This window comes from Anabrus simplex, chromosome 2, assembly GCF_040414725.1.
Source record: "Anabrus simplex isolate iqAnaSimp1 chromosome 2, ASM4041472v1, whole genome shotgun sequence".
Taxonomy (NCBI): Eukaryota; Metazoa; Arthropoda; class Insecta; order Orthoptera; family Tettigoniidae; genus Anabrus; species Anabrus simplex.
In genome coordinates this window covers 1,168,805,388-1,168,825,711 of record NC_090266.1, presented here as the reverse complement: position 1 = coordinate 1,168,825,711, position 20,324 = coordinate 1,168,805,388, and the positions used below count along the sequence as shown (strand labels likewise).

The following is a 20,324-nucleotide window of genomic DNA, read 5'->3' as shown; positions in this document are numbered from 1 at the left end:
TATTATTATTATTATTATTATTATTATTATTATTATTATTATTTGGAAAAATTGTATTTCGTGTGTGCGAATACAATGCAGTAGACGCAATGTATATATCATTATTGCAGTAAATTAAGTGTTCAGTTATGTCATTATAAGGTTATGTATGAAGTTCTGTTTTATGGTGAATTATAATATGTGATATCATCGATTCACCAAGGGGGCGTTACGTAATAGTACATATATCACACCCCCGAATTATATGTAGAAGTTAGAGATATTATTGTCAGTATTCGATTTATTATTATTATTATTATTATTATTTCATTTGTATATTTTGCCATTTATATTTGTAAGCTGGAAGATATCCACATATGTAGGTATTAGTAATTTGTTTTGCACGAGTGGGAAAACATTGCTTTAATAACTCTGGTAATTTGGATGAGTCATGTGGCTACCCCAGTGTTTGTTGTGATGTACTCGTGTCCGGAAATTCCATGAGTCATGTATATATCCCGGCCTGATGAGATGAGCTTGTTGTTGTATTAGGGAAGTTCGTTGACTCATGTAATAAACCCCAGAGTTTGTTTATCTCTTGGGAGCAAGGAGAAGTTCAGGGCATGACTTGACAAGAGGTTCAGTCATGATTGGCTGGCAAGCACCAATCCAGACATATCATCTGAGAGGAAGGGGAATGCCGAAGTCTTGATATACTCCGACATCACAACGGAAGGGAACTACTACAACTACAAGCTGTAACACTGTATGAAGGAACGACAACTAACACACTGTACGGGAAGGAAGTGGTGCTGATACACGGTACTGGAGTGACACGGCTGCAATGGACTGGACTTCAAACGTTCGTGGAGCGTAGTCTTGTTATGTTCGTGGAAAGTGGCTGATCAACAAATTGTGGAGGGCGTACACATTAAGTGGTGGTGTACTTGTGGAGGTCTAGCATTATACGTTGGTGAAAGCTATCTCAAACTTTCTATAAATTATATTGAGGATCGACAAGCATGTGTTACTAAAATGTATATATCTTTACAAGTGTTAAAATATGTGAACACAGTATTACAAGGTACAGTATCTGTGTGATGTGATAACTGCCGATTATGAGAATCGGTAAGTCGAATTGAGTAGAGACAGTGAAGGGTATTTATCTTCATACATGTACATTGTTCATTGGACTATCTACAAATGGTAGCTTAGTTCTCGCTTTCGTTTTCCCACGGTTTTCATTATTGTTGTTGTAAATATGGAGTCTTCCAGCAATATCTTATGTGTGTATATGTATAATGTTGTATGTTGATGAGGTGCTCATGCACGGATTTTGTTAAGAATATAGTTAGTTATTTTAGAATCAGTGGAGTTATTGATGAACCTACGTGCAGTTCCTACCTATTTAGTTGTTTTCAGGAGGTTAGGTAAGGCCTGCAGCAGATGTACCAGTATGCAGCATTATGTACACGCCCTGGGATATAAAGTTTATCATGCTCTATCAAAATTCGAGGGATCCATTCTGGTGAACTCTGGCGCCCATACTACGGACAGTTCGGTTAATTATGTGTATTAATTTTATTAAGTTTTTGAATATTTTCATTTATGATATATTTTATTCATGATTTTATTTATCAGTATTCATCAAAAAAGGTTACAAATTTAATACGAAACCTCGTGCAAAATAATCAGAAGAAACTGTAACGGTTCGTGTGCTACTTGTTCAAAATTGACTGTTTCTGCGTTAACAGATCATTATCGTATGGGGTGATGTGATCTAGTTCTACAAATCTAATTATGGACACTGATGCACGTTGATCTGCTTCAACTGACTCTTGAGTTATCAGCTTGTCATGTAAGCTCTAGGAGCTTGCTCTAACCGGTAACGTCACTTCTCCTAGAAATGTCAAGTAAGAAATTTTATTGCATGTATATTTGAAGTGAACCTTTATCTCCGATCATCTTCATTTCGTCCTACCCCATTTTAGTCTTCCGGGGAAGGAGGAACTGTAACGGATTTCGGGTATGTATTGTAGTGTACCATGACACTTATCAAGTTACCTTTTGATCAAAACTAATTATGATTATTTCGGCTCATCGGAATAGAACTGGAAGTATTTTATGCTGCAAGCTCATGATTGCACGGTCCGCCACAGTAGCGCTATCATTCAGTAGGCATGCTGTCGAGATTGTACTGCCATCTAGCAGCAAACTCCAAACTTAACTCAGCTTTGTTTTTCTCCATGCATTAATGACAAATGCAGTGTTTGGCAATTATTACGAATTGTTTTGTACAAGAAGGATCAACTCTCGCTGTTGTGGCTGCACTTTTGGAATATATTTGAGCAGAAGGAGGAAATATGTTAACCTTTGATCCGGGGTGATTATCACCATATGGCAATACGCCAAATTTCTTTGATTTATTTTTCCTTTCATCATTGATATCTGTAAGTAGCATTTCTGTTCTTGTTGGTCCCGGAACTACCATGAAGTGACAAGCCCTAACGACGATTGAATGGTTTTGGAATATATTCATCTAAATCGTGCTGTGTAAACTTATTACCTCCGAAAGCGAGAAATTATGTGGACAAAAGGAATCCGTAATTTAAGGTTATCTTGTTGAGAAATAATTATGGTACCAGTATTTTGTGGGGCTTAGATGTAATGATTTTATTTGGTTTGTTAATCATTCTGAGAACGTTTCCCTGAAGGTAATTCATACATCAAAAGATGTTTTTGTAACAAATATGTGTCCCGAACAACTATGTTTAGAAATGAGAATCCTTATCACTTATGTCTGGGGTAATTCTACCAGTTATATCTTAAATATCCTATTATCCGTAGTAACGTGTGAAATAAGGTGAATGTAAGGGTTGAAAATTGTTTCTGATGACTAGTTCTGTCTCAGGTAGGTAACTGTTTGGGGAGCCGCCATTTTGGTTTATTTGGTCACGTTACCTTGTTGCTTTGGTGACATTCATAACCTTGTGTGGGGGCGTATGCTGTGTGACTTGACATTTGAATGCTCTGACGTTTGTTAAATTCTTGACATCTGACTGTGTTATGTTGGTTCTTGATGTTTGACATGGGACTGGATAGGTGCCTTCGTAATCTGAGTTATGCGGTAATTAATGTTTTAAATATCTGATTCTGTAAAATTATTCTCTTTTTTCTTTTTTTGGGGGGGGGGGGGATTCTTCATGAATATTTTTCACGTAAATGTTTATTCTTGATTTTGCGTCCTGATGTTTGTTCCTGGTGGAACTTGTGATCAGTGACTTAGCTTATCCGAATTACATTCAGTTTAATTTTGTAGTAGTCAGAAGAAACTTTTCTACTCCATTATTATAATTTTGTAACTAATCCAAGATCTCGGAGTTGGGATTCTCATACGTACTCCGTTTCTTCATTTATTTTTAAACATTGATAATTAGCTCCTCTGCGGCAATGATTAATGACTGACAGATGAAATTAAATGAATTATATTGGTGTGTGTTGCTGGAATGAAAGATGGCAGGGAAAACCAGACTACCCGGAGAAAAACCTGTCCCGCCTCCGCTTTTTGTCCAGCACAAAGCTCATGTGGAGTGACTGGGATTTGAACCACGGAACCCAGCGGCGACGGGCTGATGCGTTGCCGCCTGAGCCTTGGAGGCTACCTGAGAACAGCTGTTATTTCATGCAATAATTGCTTACGATGTACTATCGAGCTTATGCTCGTAGTTACTGGGACATCGCACAGATCGCAGCACACGAGAACCTCTCGAGATTTTCACAACAGTCTTGAAATCTGTGATGGCAGTCTCTAGAGCCTCGAGTGAAAGCATTGTCCAATACCAGCATGTCTAGCAATGGATTGTGGACTATCTGTTCCCCCAACATCGTCCGCATAGTGCGGTACCTTTCTGCTGCCCTTCCCTGTAGAACTACTCATTTGCAAAAAGAAATTAGATAAAACTCATTTTAGGCATTCTTCAAAAAATGTAAGATTAAATAAAAAGTGCTATAAATACATGGAATTATGCTTTTTCATATTTTCTCATGCCAAATTACTTTTGCTTTTGAAATAAATATACCAGATCAAGTGTTGCATATAGTTGCACTTTCTGGGACTTCCGTGACATACTCCCAGGCCCACAGATTTCTCTTGGTAGCCAGAAAGGAGAGCTTAAAATACTACATTCAATAAAGTATGAGCAGAATGGCACAGATCTTCCCCATCTACCACAAATTTACAGCTCAGACTCTACAGTAACAGATTCCACTATCTGCTTCATGGGTTGACTGATGTAAATTTGACATTGTACCCAATTTAGTCTCGCTTGCACACAGTACGTCTATATTATTAATTTCAAATGGAATGTCAAACCTCCCTACTCTTCCAGTTGAGCGAGACATCAGAGCATGTTATCGCTCCCCTCTCAGTGGGCCACATGATGACAGCAACATGCTTACTCTTCTCATGAGCCATGTCTTTTCTGAAAGAAATCTAGAAGTTCTCTAGACATACTCTTGTTTCTTATCCCTAATATGCATCAAATTCTGCATTGTTTCCATGGTGCTGCAATACCTTGGAGAAAATGTATTCAGGAAATGGTAAGAGTGATTTCTATTTGTGGGAACTTTAAAACAATTCACGTATTCTTGGAGCCCTGGAGATTTAAATCAGACAGCTGATTTGAAATTTCACTGGCAGATATAAGGGTTTTTCAGAATATTTTATGCTGATGCAACGTTTGTGTCAAGTATGATGGACATCATTTTCAGCAGCTACAGCTTACCAGCAACAGCTAGTGAATAAAAAATATTTCCTAGTCACTTTAAAAGAGTTAGATCAATGAGAATGTCAGCTACCCTGCAAAATCATTTCTGAAAGCTCATTTATTGACAATTCTGTAATGGCAATTTTCAAACCCTTGTTATTCAAATAACCCTCTGAGAATTTTTTTTTTTTGCTAGTGGCTTTACGTCGCACCGACACAGATAGGTCTTATGGCGACGATGGGATAGGAAAAGCCTAGGAGTTGGAAGGAAGCGGCCGTGGCCTTAAGGTACAGCCCCAGCATTTGCCTGCTGTGAAAATGGGAAACCACGGAAAATCATCTTCAGGGCTGCCGAAAGTGGGATTCAAACCCACTATCTCCCGGATGCAAGCTCACAGCCACACACCTCTAACCGCATGGCCCTGAGAATTATTAGCTAACATGAACTATTTCTTGTGACGTTTTCTTATCTTACATTAGAGGCATTTTTATTTGCAGAGATTACTGCTTTTCAAAGATAAGTTGCTCACCGAGTGTCCACAATTAGAGTGACTTGTGTTTAGCACAGCACAGACTGCACTGATCGTAGGAGTAAAATTTCGTACATTTGCTAAGCAATGCGATTGCAAATTATGCCACAAAATTATTAGTTCTAAGTCTTGTTACCAGGCACAAATAAAATGCTGAAAGCAGACACAACGTACAATTTTCCGTAACTCGGGACTGTGGAATTGTATTGCGTCCGTTCCTTGATTGTTGCAGGAGCCATTGCATTCAGCTTACTTGACTGCTTGATGGTTTTAGGAGCTCGTCCATTCTCGGTCCCTGTACAGCAACATCTGGAGGTCACGGGGACCTCTTTGTGAAACATGGGATTCCAGTTTTGCAGGAACGCAACTGACCACACCGTTAATTTCATGCAAGACAGGAAAACTCCTCGCCGCTCGCTATGTGAAAGATTTGCTACGAGAAACCTTTAGTAATGACCGCATCATCTCTGGGCATTTTCCAGATGCGTGACCTTCAATATCCCCCAAAATAAATCTGTGCGACTTCTGGTTGTGGGGATATTTGAAGGATTGTGCATCAGGGTCATATCTGGCCTCTGGCTCATCTAAAGGTTAGCATACGCCATGTCACTCAGATTTCACCTGATATGCAAGTTAGTTCCAAGTCTTGTCACCAAGTGAAAATATGGTGCTGTAAGCAGTGGTAAGGTCACATAAAAAGGCAGGAAAGATCAAACAATAGTGGTGGTTCTGGCAGGTTTATTAAGATTTATGGTTACGATATGGCCTCCCAACTCTGCAACATTCTGCATTCGTAACAGCATGGTTGATATTTGCTAGACTGAACTAATTTTTGTGGTACAACTCTTTGACCGCATTGCCTAGTTCGCATATCTACGAAATTTTCGGACTCCTACTACGATCATTACAGCTTGTGCTCTGCCGTGCTGAACACTCCGTTTAATTGTGGACACCCGGTATGTCCAACCCTCATCTAGTCTACAGGGTTGGGTATATAAATCAAAAGGAATCTTCTTAACGAGTTTTAATGCCCAAATACCCTTTGACGTAAACTGCATTAGAGGAGCTACCAAGATGAAATTAATGACACTGATATGATAGTAAGAAGGGAGAGGGTAAAACTGGGTGTCAGCACATAGTCTAGTCCTGTCAAATAGCACCAAGGAGTCTGCTGAAGGCTTAACATCTCCATCCAACAGATTAATTGCCATCAACAGCATCATATGCCCTCACTCCATATGAACACTGGAGAGGTTTGGAATTTAATCCAGGCTTTTGGCATACAATCTAGTGATAAAAAATTGTATCCCACCACTTCTACTCTGCCAGTCAACATTGACTTTTTTTGACCAATGGGACTCGATCTGGCCAACCAGAGTTTGACCATATAGACTTCACACCTTTAATGATCATGGCCACCAGGCAGGTCACTATGGACTAAATAATTATCAAAATTAGCACCCGAACAAATATCAAGGTTTAGTTTGCTTTTCATCTGTATGCAAGTTGTCGAGGAAATAATTAACTTCAGGATTAAATGATCGAAGTACCATCTTTACAATCTTCGTGCCACCCATTACAGTTTGGGACAGTCTGTTGCAAAAAAAAAAGGACAGGGATTAATAAAAATTATCATGGCAATATACAAGGAACGTTGTAGTTGCGTGCAAACACGAATTGGCAGGACTAGTGGGCTGAGACAGGGAAGTGTTCCATCGCCAATCCTCTTTACAATAGTAATGGATGACATAACTACAGCAAAAGCAACATATGGAGGAAGAGAGAGAAATGAACATCGTGTTATTTGCAGATATTGTGATTTGGGGAGAAGAGGACATGAAGTTTCAAGAACAGTTGGATGTGGTGAATGGGAAGATCGAAGAATGTGGATTGAAAATGAGTGTAGAAAAGAGTAAAACTCATGTTATGAGTAGAAAGGAGGAAGAAGGGAAAGGTCACATTAGAATTTCAGACAAGCCCCTGGAAGTAGTGGAGACGTTCAAATACCTGGAGTGAATTAATGGAAAATGCTCGACTGGATGTTTAGATTAGTAAGAAGATTCAAGCTGGAAGCTGTTTCTATCGAAGTGTAAGAAACATTATGGGACAAAGATGTGCGAATGGAAGCAAAGGAAACTATGTACAAGACGTATTATGTGCCCATAACTTACGGAGCAGAAACTGGACAATGACAAAGAAGGATGAGAGTCGAATACAGGCAGCCGAAATGAAGTTCTCTAGGAGTATAATACAGAACAGTAGAAGAGACAAAATAAGAAATGAGAAAATCTGGGAAGAAATAGGAGTGGAAAAAATGAATGATAGAACAGGGACGAGCCGACTGAGATGGTTTGGGCACAAAGTGAATGAGTGATGAAAGAATGCCAAAAAAGGTGATGGAAATGCAAATGCAAGGAAGGAGAGACTGGACGACCACGACTGAGATGTAAGGGCATAACCCAACACAGGATTATAGAAAGAAACCTGTACTGGGACACAGTGTTTGAGGAGTGGTGGAAACAAAGAAAGTGGAGAGGAACCATATTTGCCCCTACCCAGGTACAGCTGGATAAAGGGAAATTAGTGCCACCCATTCTGTCAAGATTAATATTACAAGAAGGAAGCGATAATCACACAATCATTTAGGTAATGTTTTAACACCTGTGAAGTGACATGGTCGCTGGCTTCTAATCAATGTGGTTGTGGTTTAAATCTTCAGCCAATTCATGTGGGATTTTTTAAAATGAAAAGTTGCATCCCTGTGGTTCAGATTCCCTGTAAAACTAAGTCCCATGGCTTAGATGACAGTATCAATAACCGCATTAAAACTGTAAGCTTGTAGGTTTACCAAATTACTACACGAGTACAATACTGGTGGAAGTTGGTCATAAGCTTGACAGCAGCACAAATGTTATGGCTTTATGCAGTCTGAGTAACTAAGTATTCTAAGCAAAGGCTGCGAAAAACCATCACCACACCTTGTCAACTCCTTCTGCAGTCCAAAGTGTCTAGCTGAACTAAGAGGGAGCAGTTGGAGATTACCGAAACCTCCACTTTTTATGCAATTTGTAACAGACTTAAAGGAAACAATTCTTACACTGATCATAAGCATGTAGAATCGTAGCAATAGTTAAATTAAAAGCCAAGAAATTTTCTCCCGTCATGCTCCTTTGTATGATGAAATTATTTTCAAATGGGCATGAAGGAAAAGAGGAAAACCTGTGGGTTGCATGTACGCAATGTGTTGTGCAGACGTGATCTACCGATCTCCAACAATCATGGCATGCTTGCTGAATGTTCAGCAGTTGGGGAAAATAGTTTCTTGTCCAATTCCATATTCAGTAGTCCTACGACCACTTGTCAACGAAGCCCATATAGGGGTATTGTAGCTTTATTCAATTGTACGAGTAATTATTTTCAACATCTGTTGTAATCGGGCAGCAATATTTATGGAGAGGCCAATTCGCAAATTACATTGGATAGGGCAGAGTTTTTGGGTAGAAACATGAACAAAGAGAACTGGTTTTCCAGAAATAAAAAAGTGAAGTGTATTTGAAAATGTTACAGACATGCAGTGGTATCCCACTGATTTCCAACATACTGACAATTGAAAAAACAAAGGCAAAAATAATCCCTCCTACAATAAATTAAAATAAATGAAAAGTACATTTGTTTTCTAGGTTATTGATGCCTTTATTTTAAGTACAAAGTCTTCAAGCCAATAAAACTTGGGTTTCAGTTTTTCTTCTCATTCCATACATTCTTACGACTTCTTCAGCACTAACATCAATGAACTTTTTTAGCTAAGATGTACGAGACATTTAGGTAGCTATCAAATTTAAAATGTTAAATTTTGTACACGACGCCCCTACATCCTTTTCATTCAGTATGAAAGACTTAACTACGGTATAATTTTATATATACTGGAAGACAAGAACCTGTGCCACAATTTCACATAACTACTATCTGAGCATTAGAGTCTTTGGTCATCACACATTCCACACCCAAATCTGAAGTTAGTTTGTGTAATAAACTACTGTTCAAGGGGAAGAAAATTCAAGACATAGTATTCTTGCTGTATGGATGTTGGAATTTCCAATTCACTAAAGAAATTACCAAAAAACTTATCACAGAATTGTTATCCTGTTAAGTGTTTCTTGTACTGCATCCATATGACACACACACACACACACACACACACACACACACACACACACACACACACACACACACACACACACACACGAAAATGGCTGTGTAAGTCAAGATTCAAATAAGCTGGTAGGCAATAAGTTGAGATACAACCCCTGTAAGATTAAGAGCTGAAGAGTGTCTCTCTCAGGCATAAATAAAACATTTTCAGAACAAAAAAAGAAAAATACCATTTAAAAAGTTCAGGTACATTTTGTTAAATTAAAAAATTCTATCTTGAATTACAAAATGTGTTTCAAATTCACCGACTTAAGTTGAACAAGTGGGCAAATAAATCTAATTTTGAGGAAGCTCAAAAATGCCTCAAGTAATTTATACTGAAGCTGATGCCCAACTTATTATTCAGTGAAGTTGCAAAAAGTGGAGATATATTTGAAATATGCGAATCATTTGGTGTAGCTAACTAGATTTATTTTTAAGCTCACTGGCACAAACTCCAAACATAAGTAAAGAAATTTAGCTAGTCAAAATATTAAGCCATCTGATAAGGAATTAACCAGTGGCAGCAAGGGAACGACTCTATAAACAATGAAAAGAACCTGTGCCACAATGAATAATTTCATACAACTACTATCTGAGCACTTGCATCTTTGGTCATCACACATTCCACAGCCAAATTTGTCACCTGACCATGAACAGTAGTTACATTTTCATGGAACACTAGTCAAATGTTACACCAATAGTGTTGGTATTATTCATGTTCAGTGACCTTCAGAAATCACTATTACTGTGTTTGTTAAAGGAACTGAACATTCCTACTGGTGCTGTGACACACAAATGGAGCTGGAACTTGAAAGGAGTCTGAAATATGCTGGTGTGAAAATAAATGATCAAAGTGATGAGAAAAATTAACATTGTGGGTGTGGCAGCCAGCAATTTTGACAAGTTCAAGAGAAGTGGCCTTCAAGCCACATGATACAGAAGAATATCTTGTTGCTGTATGTTCTACTTCGGATTCTAAATGTTAATGGATTACTACAGTGTCTCTACACGACATTATGTATTAAAATAAGTTATAATGTGTATTAGCATGGGATCTGCAAAAAGTGAACGAACTTCAGCGCACCCACTTGCTAGCAGTGAAGACTAATTAGGGAAGTAATACCAGTAATTTCTGAAGGAACTTAGCAAACATATTCTGTCCATTTTTGCTAATGACTACTGACACTGTACTAAAAAAGTAACTCAAAGGGCTAGGAAGATGTGAAATTAATCTCACTGGTGCTACAAATTTCAGACTGAACAAGTGCTTCATTTCTACAAGAGATTTCAAATTCTCACATTACCTGTGTGCTTAAGTGATGGGACTTAATACTGGGGACATTTAAAAGACCGTAAATGGCACCTTAGAGAGACACTCAATTTTATGGCTGGGCAAAAAAATCACATATTTGCAAATACATTTTTTTAAAAAGAAATATATCGCAAAGACGAATTCTGGATTGTTATAGGTAAAACTAAAAAAGAAACAAAATTAATTCATCTTTAAAGTTCACATTTAGATTTAAGTACAAATTAGTGTTCCCTAAAATTGTATGCATCATGGTTTTATATAGTACATAATAGATTTTCTATTACTGATGTATTAAGTGAACCTGTTTCATATCATCTGAATAAATGAAAATTTCAAGTGCAATTTTATGTGGTTTTCATATACCACCACCTTCCAAGCGATTGAAAAGCACTAAATATATAAATTTAAATATATTATGAGGTAGTTAATTGAAGGCAAAAAATCTTACTCAAATGATATTGTGAATTAATTTTATGGAAAGTTAAGATTCTATTTATCTTGTAGCACAGGTTGATACTATATATTAAATATTGACTGATCCTTATTAGGTAAGTACACTTTGACAGTTAATACAATGGAATGGTTTTAAGGAATGCCAATAGAAAAATTTTGAAAAATATTTAACAAGTCAAGAGCCACCTTAACGTATCATACATTAAAATACATTAAAATAAATGTAACTGAATAAATATAAGATACTTTAAGGATTACATAAAATCTAGCATAAAAAGTAAATAAGTATTGTGCTTTAGATATTGAAGTCTTTAAGATTACAGAATATTATTAATCCATGGAAGCTGTGCTAGTTCATGCTAGCTACCATCAAGCCATGGTTCCGAGTTCAGGCTGGAGGCTGAGTAAGGTCACCACCAAGATCTGGATCATCAGACGGGATCACGAGTTTGTTCTTACGACGCAGGCCGCCTCGAAGTAAGTCTGCTACTTCTGCTGGTGTTCGTCCTCTAGTCTCGGGAAGATACCACCTGGGGGGGAAAAAAAAATAATCATATAGCAGACATGAAAAACATGCATCTAATTGAAGCCAGTGTTGAGTAGAATTTATTCGTAATTTGCCATCTCCCTAACCCCGGAACATATCCCTATGCCAGTATTCTTTAAGAATTGTTAATTTTGAAAATAAAATACAGTACAACTTTTACTGCAAGCCAGTAAAAAAAAGCACCAAATGCGATTCAACAACTATGGAACTATTCTATGTACTGCTGCACCTCCACAGTGCTTTTTCAGACAGTGTGAATGATATGCAAGGAAGCTTATTTCCGATAAGATAGGTTGCCCGCTAGTAACCTAAATCCATTTCTGTGGGGTATTCCTGTTTTCCCCTGCACTAAATCTAGTGGGTATGATACATTAAGAGTGATGCTCTAGTATGTTTTCTCATGTTCTGGAATCATCACCTTTAAACATATTTCGCACAAACACAATCAAATAAAGAACATGCAATAAATACATCATAAGTAAAATAAGGTACACCTTATAGAATGTCAATCTGTGAAGTAGGTTGCCTGTAATCTCATTTTAAACAGCCACTACAATCAACAAAAATTATTTACAGTGCTCACTCTTCCAACTAACCTTATTCTTGAAATTGGCATGAGCAAGCATGCCAGTTTCTAAACACGCTCTTAACAGAAACATGGGTGGGTATTCAGAAATTCAGGAACAAACAGAGTCAACTATAATAGTGTGCATAGAAGCAAGCACCATTGATTCAATCCTTTCTTTGTAGAGTTCTTTTTCTGTGATTTTGCTTTTCTGTAATTATTTCAACTTAACAGTGAAGCAAAATCCATAATATTTATGGTCAATTGATGAGGGCTAGAACCTCCATATTATGTAAATTACGTGGGTCACTTACACCCCCAGGGCATTTTAAAAAGGAATATTGCAGTGCCGTTAGGGTCGCGCAGCTGTGAGATTGCATCCGGGAGATAGTGGGTTCGAACCCAAAGGTCAGCAGCCCTGCATATGATTTTCCGTAGTTTCCCATTTTCACACCAGGCAAATGCTGGGGCTGTACCTTAAGGCCACTGCCACTTCCTTCCCACTCCTAGGCCTTTCCTGTCCCATCGTCGCCGTAAGACCCATTTGTTTTGGTGCAACGTAAAGCAAATAACAAAAAAAAAAGAATATTAATGAGATAAATTATAATATTATAAATTAAAATAAACTAACTTAGTTTAATGAGAAGAGGGCAATAAAAAATTAATGGGGAAAAGTTATCATCTATGAACATTTAGTTTTACTATCAAAGGAATAATGTTATCTTTAAGAGTGAATTGAAAGCTACACCACACTAATACAATACTAGATACATCACACCTGTACTGCCATCTTTGAGCAGTTAATTGCAAGTATGTCTATCTTTTGCATTCACTCCTTCACTAACCGCGTGTGCACCCTCTGAAAGTACTACTAGCTGTGTACGACTTTTGTCGCATCTACACATCCGTCTCACTCGATCATTCCGTTCGGATCCAGTCTTAGAAGCTTAATATTTATGTGACAAGTTATTTCCCTGTGTTTTCCCAGTACATTTTCTGTTTCCATTTCCCTGTGTTCTCCCCACTTACTAGAAAACTGGTACTCTAAAAATTTTCATACTGCATAAAACCGTATTACATTAGATGTGCTTATAACTAAGAAATCATGTATAAGGAAGAAATAGTTTTTTAGCAACAAATGAAATTACTAGTACAGTACATGAAATAATTTAAGTTTCCTAAAGGTTATGAATCTGACTCCTATTTTCTGGCATTTGTATTAAGTAGAAAGTGTGAACAGTTAAAAATACCAATATCTAACTTGTTTGCATTTCTCTGCATTCTCTGTATTTAACTATGGATGGCATAATCTATATATACAAAATTACTTGTCCTGACTGATTCACCATCGCGGAGCCAAAACTACTGGACATACAGAAATGAAATTTTGGGGATACATTCATATTAAGATGTAGGTGCTCGCTAAGAGGATTTTTGGATATTCCGTTGCTAAGGGGGTGAAAACGGGGGTGAAATTTTAAAATGAGTGTATCTCTATCTCAAAACTTTTGAAGTTTACAGATGTAATAATTGGTATTTAGAATCTTCTTTAAAAATCAGGAAACACATTTTTTGTTTTTGGAAAATCCAATTAATGGCGGTTCAGGAGTTACAAATTGGGGTGAATTCTTCGAAAGACTATATCTACAGAATATCTGAGAAACGTAAAATGTTACAGACGTAAAAAGTGGATATTTGGAATTTCCTGTAAATGTAAAGAAACATAGGTGATTTGTTTTTGGAAACTCCACTTAAGGGGAAATAAAAAGGTGTGAAATTTCAAAATGAGAATTTCTACAGTATATCTCAAAAAACTTAACATGTTACAGAAGTGAAAAATGGTATTTTTTATTTTATTAGAAATAAATGAATGTGTATTTTTAATTTTCGGAAATACCACTTGGGTGGAGGGGGGTAAGAGTGACTGAAAATGGTGTTGATTTATTTTAATTAGGCTACTGATATCTCAAAAATGAAGATGTTACAGACGTGAAATTTGATATTTGGAATCTACTTTAAAAGTTTTTTAAAAAAACACGTATTCTCGGAAAATCCAATGGGGGGGGGGGGGGGTGAAAGAATTAAAAATATATTGACTTAATTGTATGAGAATACATACATCTAATAAAAACTGAAGTTGTGACATACGTGAAAATTGGTATTTGGATCTCCTTTAAAAACCAAGGAAAACGCGTTTTGGGGGGAAACCATTTTGGGGGGCGGGAGTGAAAAGGAGTTGAATTCCTTTCACGAGGAGACACAAATCAAAAACTGAAGAAGTTAGAGTCGTGATAATTGGTATTTATAAGATCCTTTACTATTAAAGAAACAAGTATTTTTTGCCGGAAAATTCACTTAGCGCCGGGGGGTGGGGGGTGGAGGAGTGTGTAAGAAAGTGAAAAAAAGTGAATTATTTTTATGGGGATACTTATATCTCAAAACTGAAGGTAATAGACATGAACATTGGTGTTTGGAATCTCCTTTAGACATAAAGAAACACTCCTTTTAATTTTTGGGGGGGTAAATAAACTTAACGGCGGTGGGGTGTGAAAGGAGGCGAGACCAATTGATTTTGCTGTTCATAACGTACTTAAAAAGAGCCTCCGTTACTCAGGCGGCAGCGCGCCGGCCTCTCACAACTGGGTTCCGTGGTTCAAATCCAGGTCACTCCATGTGATATTCGTGCTGGACAAAACGGCGGCGGGACAGGTTTTTATCCGGATACTCCGGTTTTCCCTGTCATTAATTCCAGCAACACTGTCCAATATTTCATTTCATTTGTCATTCATCGATCATTGCCCCAAGGGAGTGCTTCGGCAGCCGGCACGGTTCCTATTGTCGCCACTAGATGGGGCTTTATTCATTCCATTCCTGACCCTGTCAAATGACTGGAAACAGGCTGTAGATTTTCGATGCACTTATTCTGATCATGAACCGATCATTCTTAATCTTTCCTGGGTTCGTTTTCAACAGCTATCTTTTCCTTCGGAGAACGTTCTTAGATTACAGTAGATTCTCCTTGCATGTAAATAAAAATTTAAACATATTTGAAATAAACGATAGGAATTTGATTGACCGTCAAATTGTTCACCCCTAAAATAAGGTCAATGATACACGGAAGTATGTCATTCTTATCGCCAGAAACCCCGCACACTTGCCTACGCGCGACAATGGTGCTGGTCTCATTGTCAACAATGACAATTGCAGCAGATGTAATTTACCACCAAGTAACGGTCTTGCATCTTGCTGTGGGGTCCAGAACATCTAATAATAATAATAATAATAATAATAATGTTCTGAACCGGCGTCAAATGTGCGGACCGCGCTGGAAAAGGGTCCTGGATGGGTAATGACTAAGAATGCAGTCCGGCCGCGGCTTCAGTACTGCCGAGGCACCCAAGACGACACCACGCCGGATCTCCTGAAGGATTTGATCCACATTAAAAATGCTTATAGGAAAAGATGGCAAAGATTTAGGGACCCAACTGATCGGGTGCAATACGGGACCTAGCCCAGGAAGTACGAAATCGATTGCTGGAAAGAAAGATTGAAAAATGAGAGGAAATTTGCCGTAATCTGTTAGAAAACCAATTGGATCGCGAATTTTGGCAGATTCTCGCAGAAAACTAGTCAGATCGCGAATTTCGGCAGATTATATATCTAAAACAATAAGCATTCAATTATAAATTTCAGTATAATACCGTAGCGAAGCACGGGTATCTTGCTAGTTTGTTCTATACCAATTAGTTTCAAGTAACTTATTGGATCTTGTGCATCTAAGAGGAACATGAAATGTTCCCTTTCTGCAGTAATTATGAGCATTTTTATTGAGAGTTAAATAGGTTATGAATTAAATACCAAAGTTTTCACATTGTTCTTGAAAAGATTATAATTTCAAAGAATTTTCTAATTCTTTATATACTATGCAGTCATATGGGATACCAATTCTGTAAGAATGTAAAAATTTATGTTGGACAGGCTATCCTAGATATGAAAAGAGTTAGGATTCCATATCCAAGTACAGTATTCCAATAATGGACGTACTAATGTGAAAAGGTGTACAGGCGAGCAAGTTTGAAAAATCTCTGGAATACCTTGTTACACAACCAAGTCTTTGCAAGGATTTTTTACATTCTTGTGTTCAATATGATTAATGAAGTTCAACGTAACTGGTTAAGATAATACACGTAAGTCATTAATCTGTTCTACAGAATTATCAGGAATTATGGAATTTAACTTGCCGTTTTCCTAATTGAGTTTTAAACCATTTATAGGACAAACTCCAAGTTAATTAAAATCTTTTTGCAGTCTAAGACAAGTCACTTATTCCATCAGTTCTTGTAAAGAATTTTACACCGTCTGCTGACGTTAGGAATTTAGACATTGCAAAAACGCCTTTATATTGTTAATATATAACAAACAACAATGGGGCAAGGTGAGCACTCTGAATCTTAACTTTATGTGTAAGCCTTGAAGATGATACTGAAACAAAGATTGAAATGGCTCATGTATACCATATGCAACAAGTTTATTTAGTAAAATGCCATGGTCACTGTAGGAAATGCTTAGGAGAAGTCTATACAGTGTGATTCAGCAGCCCTTTCCAAAATAGTTTGCTGCAGCCCAACTAACATGCACATGGTTTTAGGGGTGCCATTCCCATGCAGGCATAGTACTGTATGGTACTAATGTTCAGCGAGCACATTCTGCAAACGATTCTGAACACCAGCAAAATGTTTTATATCATCCGTTCGCAAAACATTCCTTCAAACCATGTAGCAACGTCGTTTTACCACGCAACTATGTAATGTGTTGTGCCTCTTGACTGGCCATTTAATGCCTAGTTGCCTGCCATCTATAGAACATGCCTACAACTATCCACAAGCTGTGAATGACATCCAGCGCAATCTAAAAAGGACGACTAATTACCTGAAACTAGGTACAGACTGGAACCAAAAGCCCCATTACAGTTTCGCCAAGGTTTGTTACACATGAATTTTGTCTGGCAGTGAAAGAACAGTTAAGATTTTCTGCCTACTCATTAACTAGCAGCTTTGCCATTGGTTTTAGATTGCTTTACAGTTTTAATTAAGGTTTAACCTCTTTTTCTACCTTTCTTAATGAGGTGGAGATCATGTATTGCGTGGTAATCCCTACTTACGTTTATATCAATGCAAGTATATTTTTAATATTGTCCAGCTAAAACCCTAAACTTAGCATTTTCCTAACTTCATGATTAACGTTAGATTCTTGCTTTAAATCATTATCTGTAGGAAATACCCATAAGAATAACGTTTGTTCCCTAAAACGTGGTAGGATTCTTTAGGCACTTTGTTACATCATTCGATTCATTTCTGTGTATGTTATTTGATCCCACCCCAGTATCACCAGATAGGCCTTACTGAGTAGGTTGGAGAAACTAACTTCATTAATGTTTTCTATTTTAATTAGCTGGGATACCTGTCGTCGATGGGACCATCTTATGGCCATGCAATGTTACCTCACTTCCCAGCTACTTTCCACGAATATTCAGGCATGCCGTTTTTCTCTTGAACGCAGTAGCAAAATCACATTACAACAATAGTGTATGTAATGTTATTGTTGATCAGTTTAATGAGATTTTGATATTGTATGCTTTCACCTGTAGTTGTCTTCCGACTGATTTTAGGGCATATTTCTTCCTTTCTTGCATGACTCGCTCTTTTCTTCAAGCGATAGTTCCTTTAAGGTTCTTTCTCATTTTTTATAATCGTCTTCACAATTTTCCTTGTTTTTTATGGACCGATGACAAAACCATTGCCAGTTACCACAATTGAACAATATTTCAATGCTGGCAATGCTCGGCATTGATATGTACTAAGCAACAAAAGTCTAAATTAATTCTACCATCATAGTTTGTATGGTAAAAAATGTATAATTCAAATTTAAGAACTTCATTGTGTATCCGTATTGAACCGAGAATAGAATAGGAACAAACTAATGGGTCCACCTTTTCAATACAAAACAATGCAATAATATTTAAATGACAACATTTTAGTTAATGGAACTAGTTTCAATGCTTTTTTTGCATCACATCCAGCCAAAAAACTTAGAACAGACATTGACATATATAAAATAAACATACAAAGCAATGCACAATACAACTGAACATATGACTGAATTGTAAATTAACGTGATGAAAGATCACTTCAGACAACACTAAGTTACAGATTAATTAAAAGTGTAACACAATTTCTTAAATCACTGCATAATGTTTAAGATAGCTCTCTTTAGATCAAAAGGAACTTGAGGTCCAAGTTCAATAATTATTCTGAAAATGTTGATAATATACTTTTAACTTGTGGAAAGTGTAAAATTTCTTCTTATAACAAGATCTGACCATTAGAAATTTAATCTATAAGCCTGACTGAAAATTGAAGTTCCAGGTTCAACTTTGTGTTGCCAAAATTCAATGTACGAAAAGAATTTGCATCACTGTTCAAAAATCAAGTGCATGTCTTCTTTAAACGAGACATACAAAACGAAGCACAGGACCAATATGGCCATAGTAAGTGGTTAAATGGACTGAGTTAAAATGAGTATCACCTTATACAATAGTAAGTTAAAATTTTCTTAAAAACTTAAAACCAAGTCTTGGATCACCAAGTAATAAGTTATTATGAAATTTTTCTTTTGAAATCTTAAGGAACCCTTAGTCCAAGTGCAAATTTCAGTCTCAAATTGTTTATTATATACTTCGAAATTATGTGAGAGAGCTGGAACAGTACCAGATTAAAAATGTAACATTCCTTTTTAAAACATGACTTAGCATTTTAGGATATGTTTATCAATAAGCCTGAAAGGAACTTTGAAGGTTCCAAATTCGACTTTGCTTTGCTTTACATTTTTCAAAGTGTGAAAAGACTTGTGTCTTCTCTAATTGAAAGCTCCTCTTGACGTTTTATGGCTGAAGTTGGCCTAGATGGAATATTCTTCTACGAGTTTAAATCTTACTGTAATTTGTAAAAGGTAATGTTAGGTGAAGAAGGACACCATTTCTTGTACCAGGGTCCTAGGAGGTGTTCCTAGTCCAATACGGGACCAGAAGCAAAGAAAGAAGTTAGACAAGTGGAAAGAAGAAATCCTACCTTTAAAATTTTAAGTGAAAATATGGGACTCACCTCTGGCACCGTGTGCCGTGTTGTGTATGTTAGAAAAGACACCGAGTGCAATACGACAACGAGATGCATACGCACTGTGTTGTCGTAGGAGGGGGAGGGGAAGAAGGGGAATCGAGGGAGGTGGTAGGAGGAAATAGAAGTAGGGGCGAGGGAGGAGGGGAGTTTAGGTAGGGTGATGCGGCGAATGTGCATGGTGTGAAAATGTATTGTGTATATTTTGAAAAACTAATTTCCTATTGGAGATATTTCTAATCCTAAAAAAATGTAATCAGAAAATCAAGAAATATTTTTGGTTTTTCAGATAGGTCATTGAAATATTGGTCTTGGTGAACATAACTCAGTGATATCTAGCAAAGGACTTTTGTTTCAGAACTTTTTAGTAATGCAAGATCTTGTTCAATTTCAGTGAAATTATGTTCAAAATCTATCATATGCTGGCCTCTGTTGAGAACTTACTGTATCTGACAGCACTGACATGTTTTGCATATCTGATCTTTAAATTCCTTCCCGTTTGTCCCAGGTACGAACTGTTGCGGTCTTGACAGCAGACTATGTATACTCCGGACTTGTGAAAAACATTACTCTTGTTTACCGAGGTAGAGTTATGAAGGATGTCAATACTTCTATTACTAGTTCTGAAGGATATTTTCACATTATGTTTTTTGAAAACAGTGATATAGTAAATTTCATTGTTAAGAGTGAATGTTGAAAAACATCAGCTTTGGATTTACTTCTTAATAGGGTAGTGTTAGGGCAATGCCTAAACTTATTATTCTCTCAATGAAGGCTTCTTTGAATCCATTGCTTTTAACTATAGA

At 37.1% G+C, this 20,324-nt stretch overlaps 1 protein-coding gene across 9 annotated transcripts in view; it reads right to left on the bottom strand.

The window, feature by feature from the left end:
• Positions 1 to 8,798: 8,798 nt before the first annotated feature.
• LOC136863383 (solute carrier family 2, facilitated glucose transporter member 5) overlaps positions 8,799 to 20,324 on the bottom strand; it is a 437,285-nt gene continuing 425,759 nt past the window's right edge. For all 9 annotated transcript variants that reach the window (XM_067139788.2, XM_067139789.2, XM_067139787.2 and 6 more), the window contains one exon: positions 8,799 to 11,764. In XM_067139788.2, coding sequence (XP_066995889.2) covers positions 11,623 to 11,764 — 142 coding nt within the window. In that variant the 3' untranslated portion in view covers positions 8,799 to 11,622. The remainder of the gene's footprint in view (positions 11,765 to 20,324) is intronic.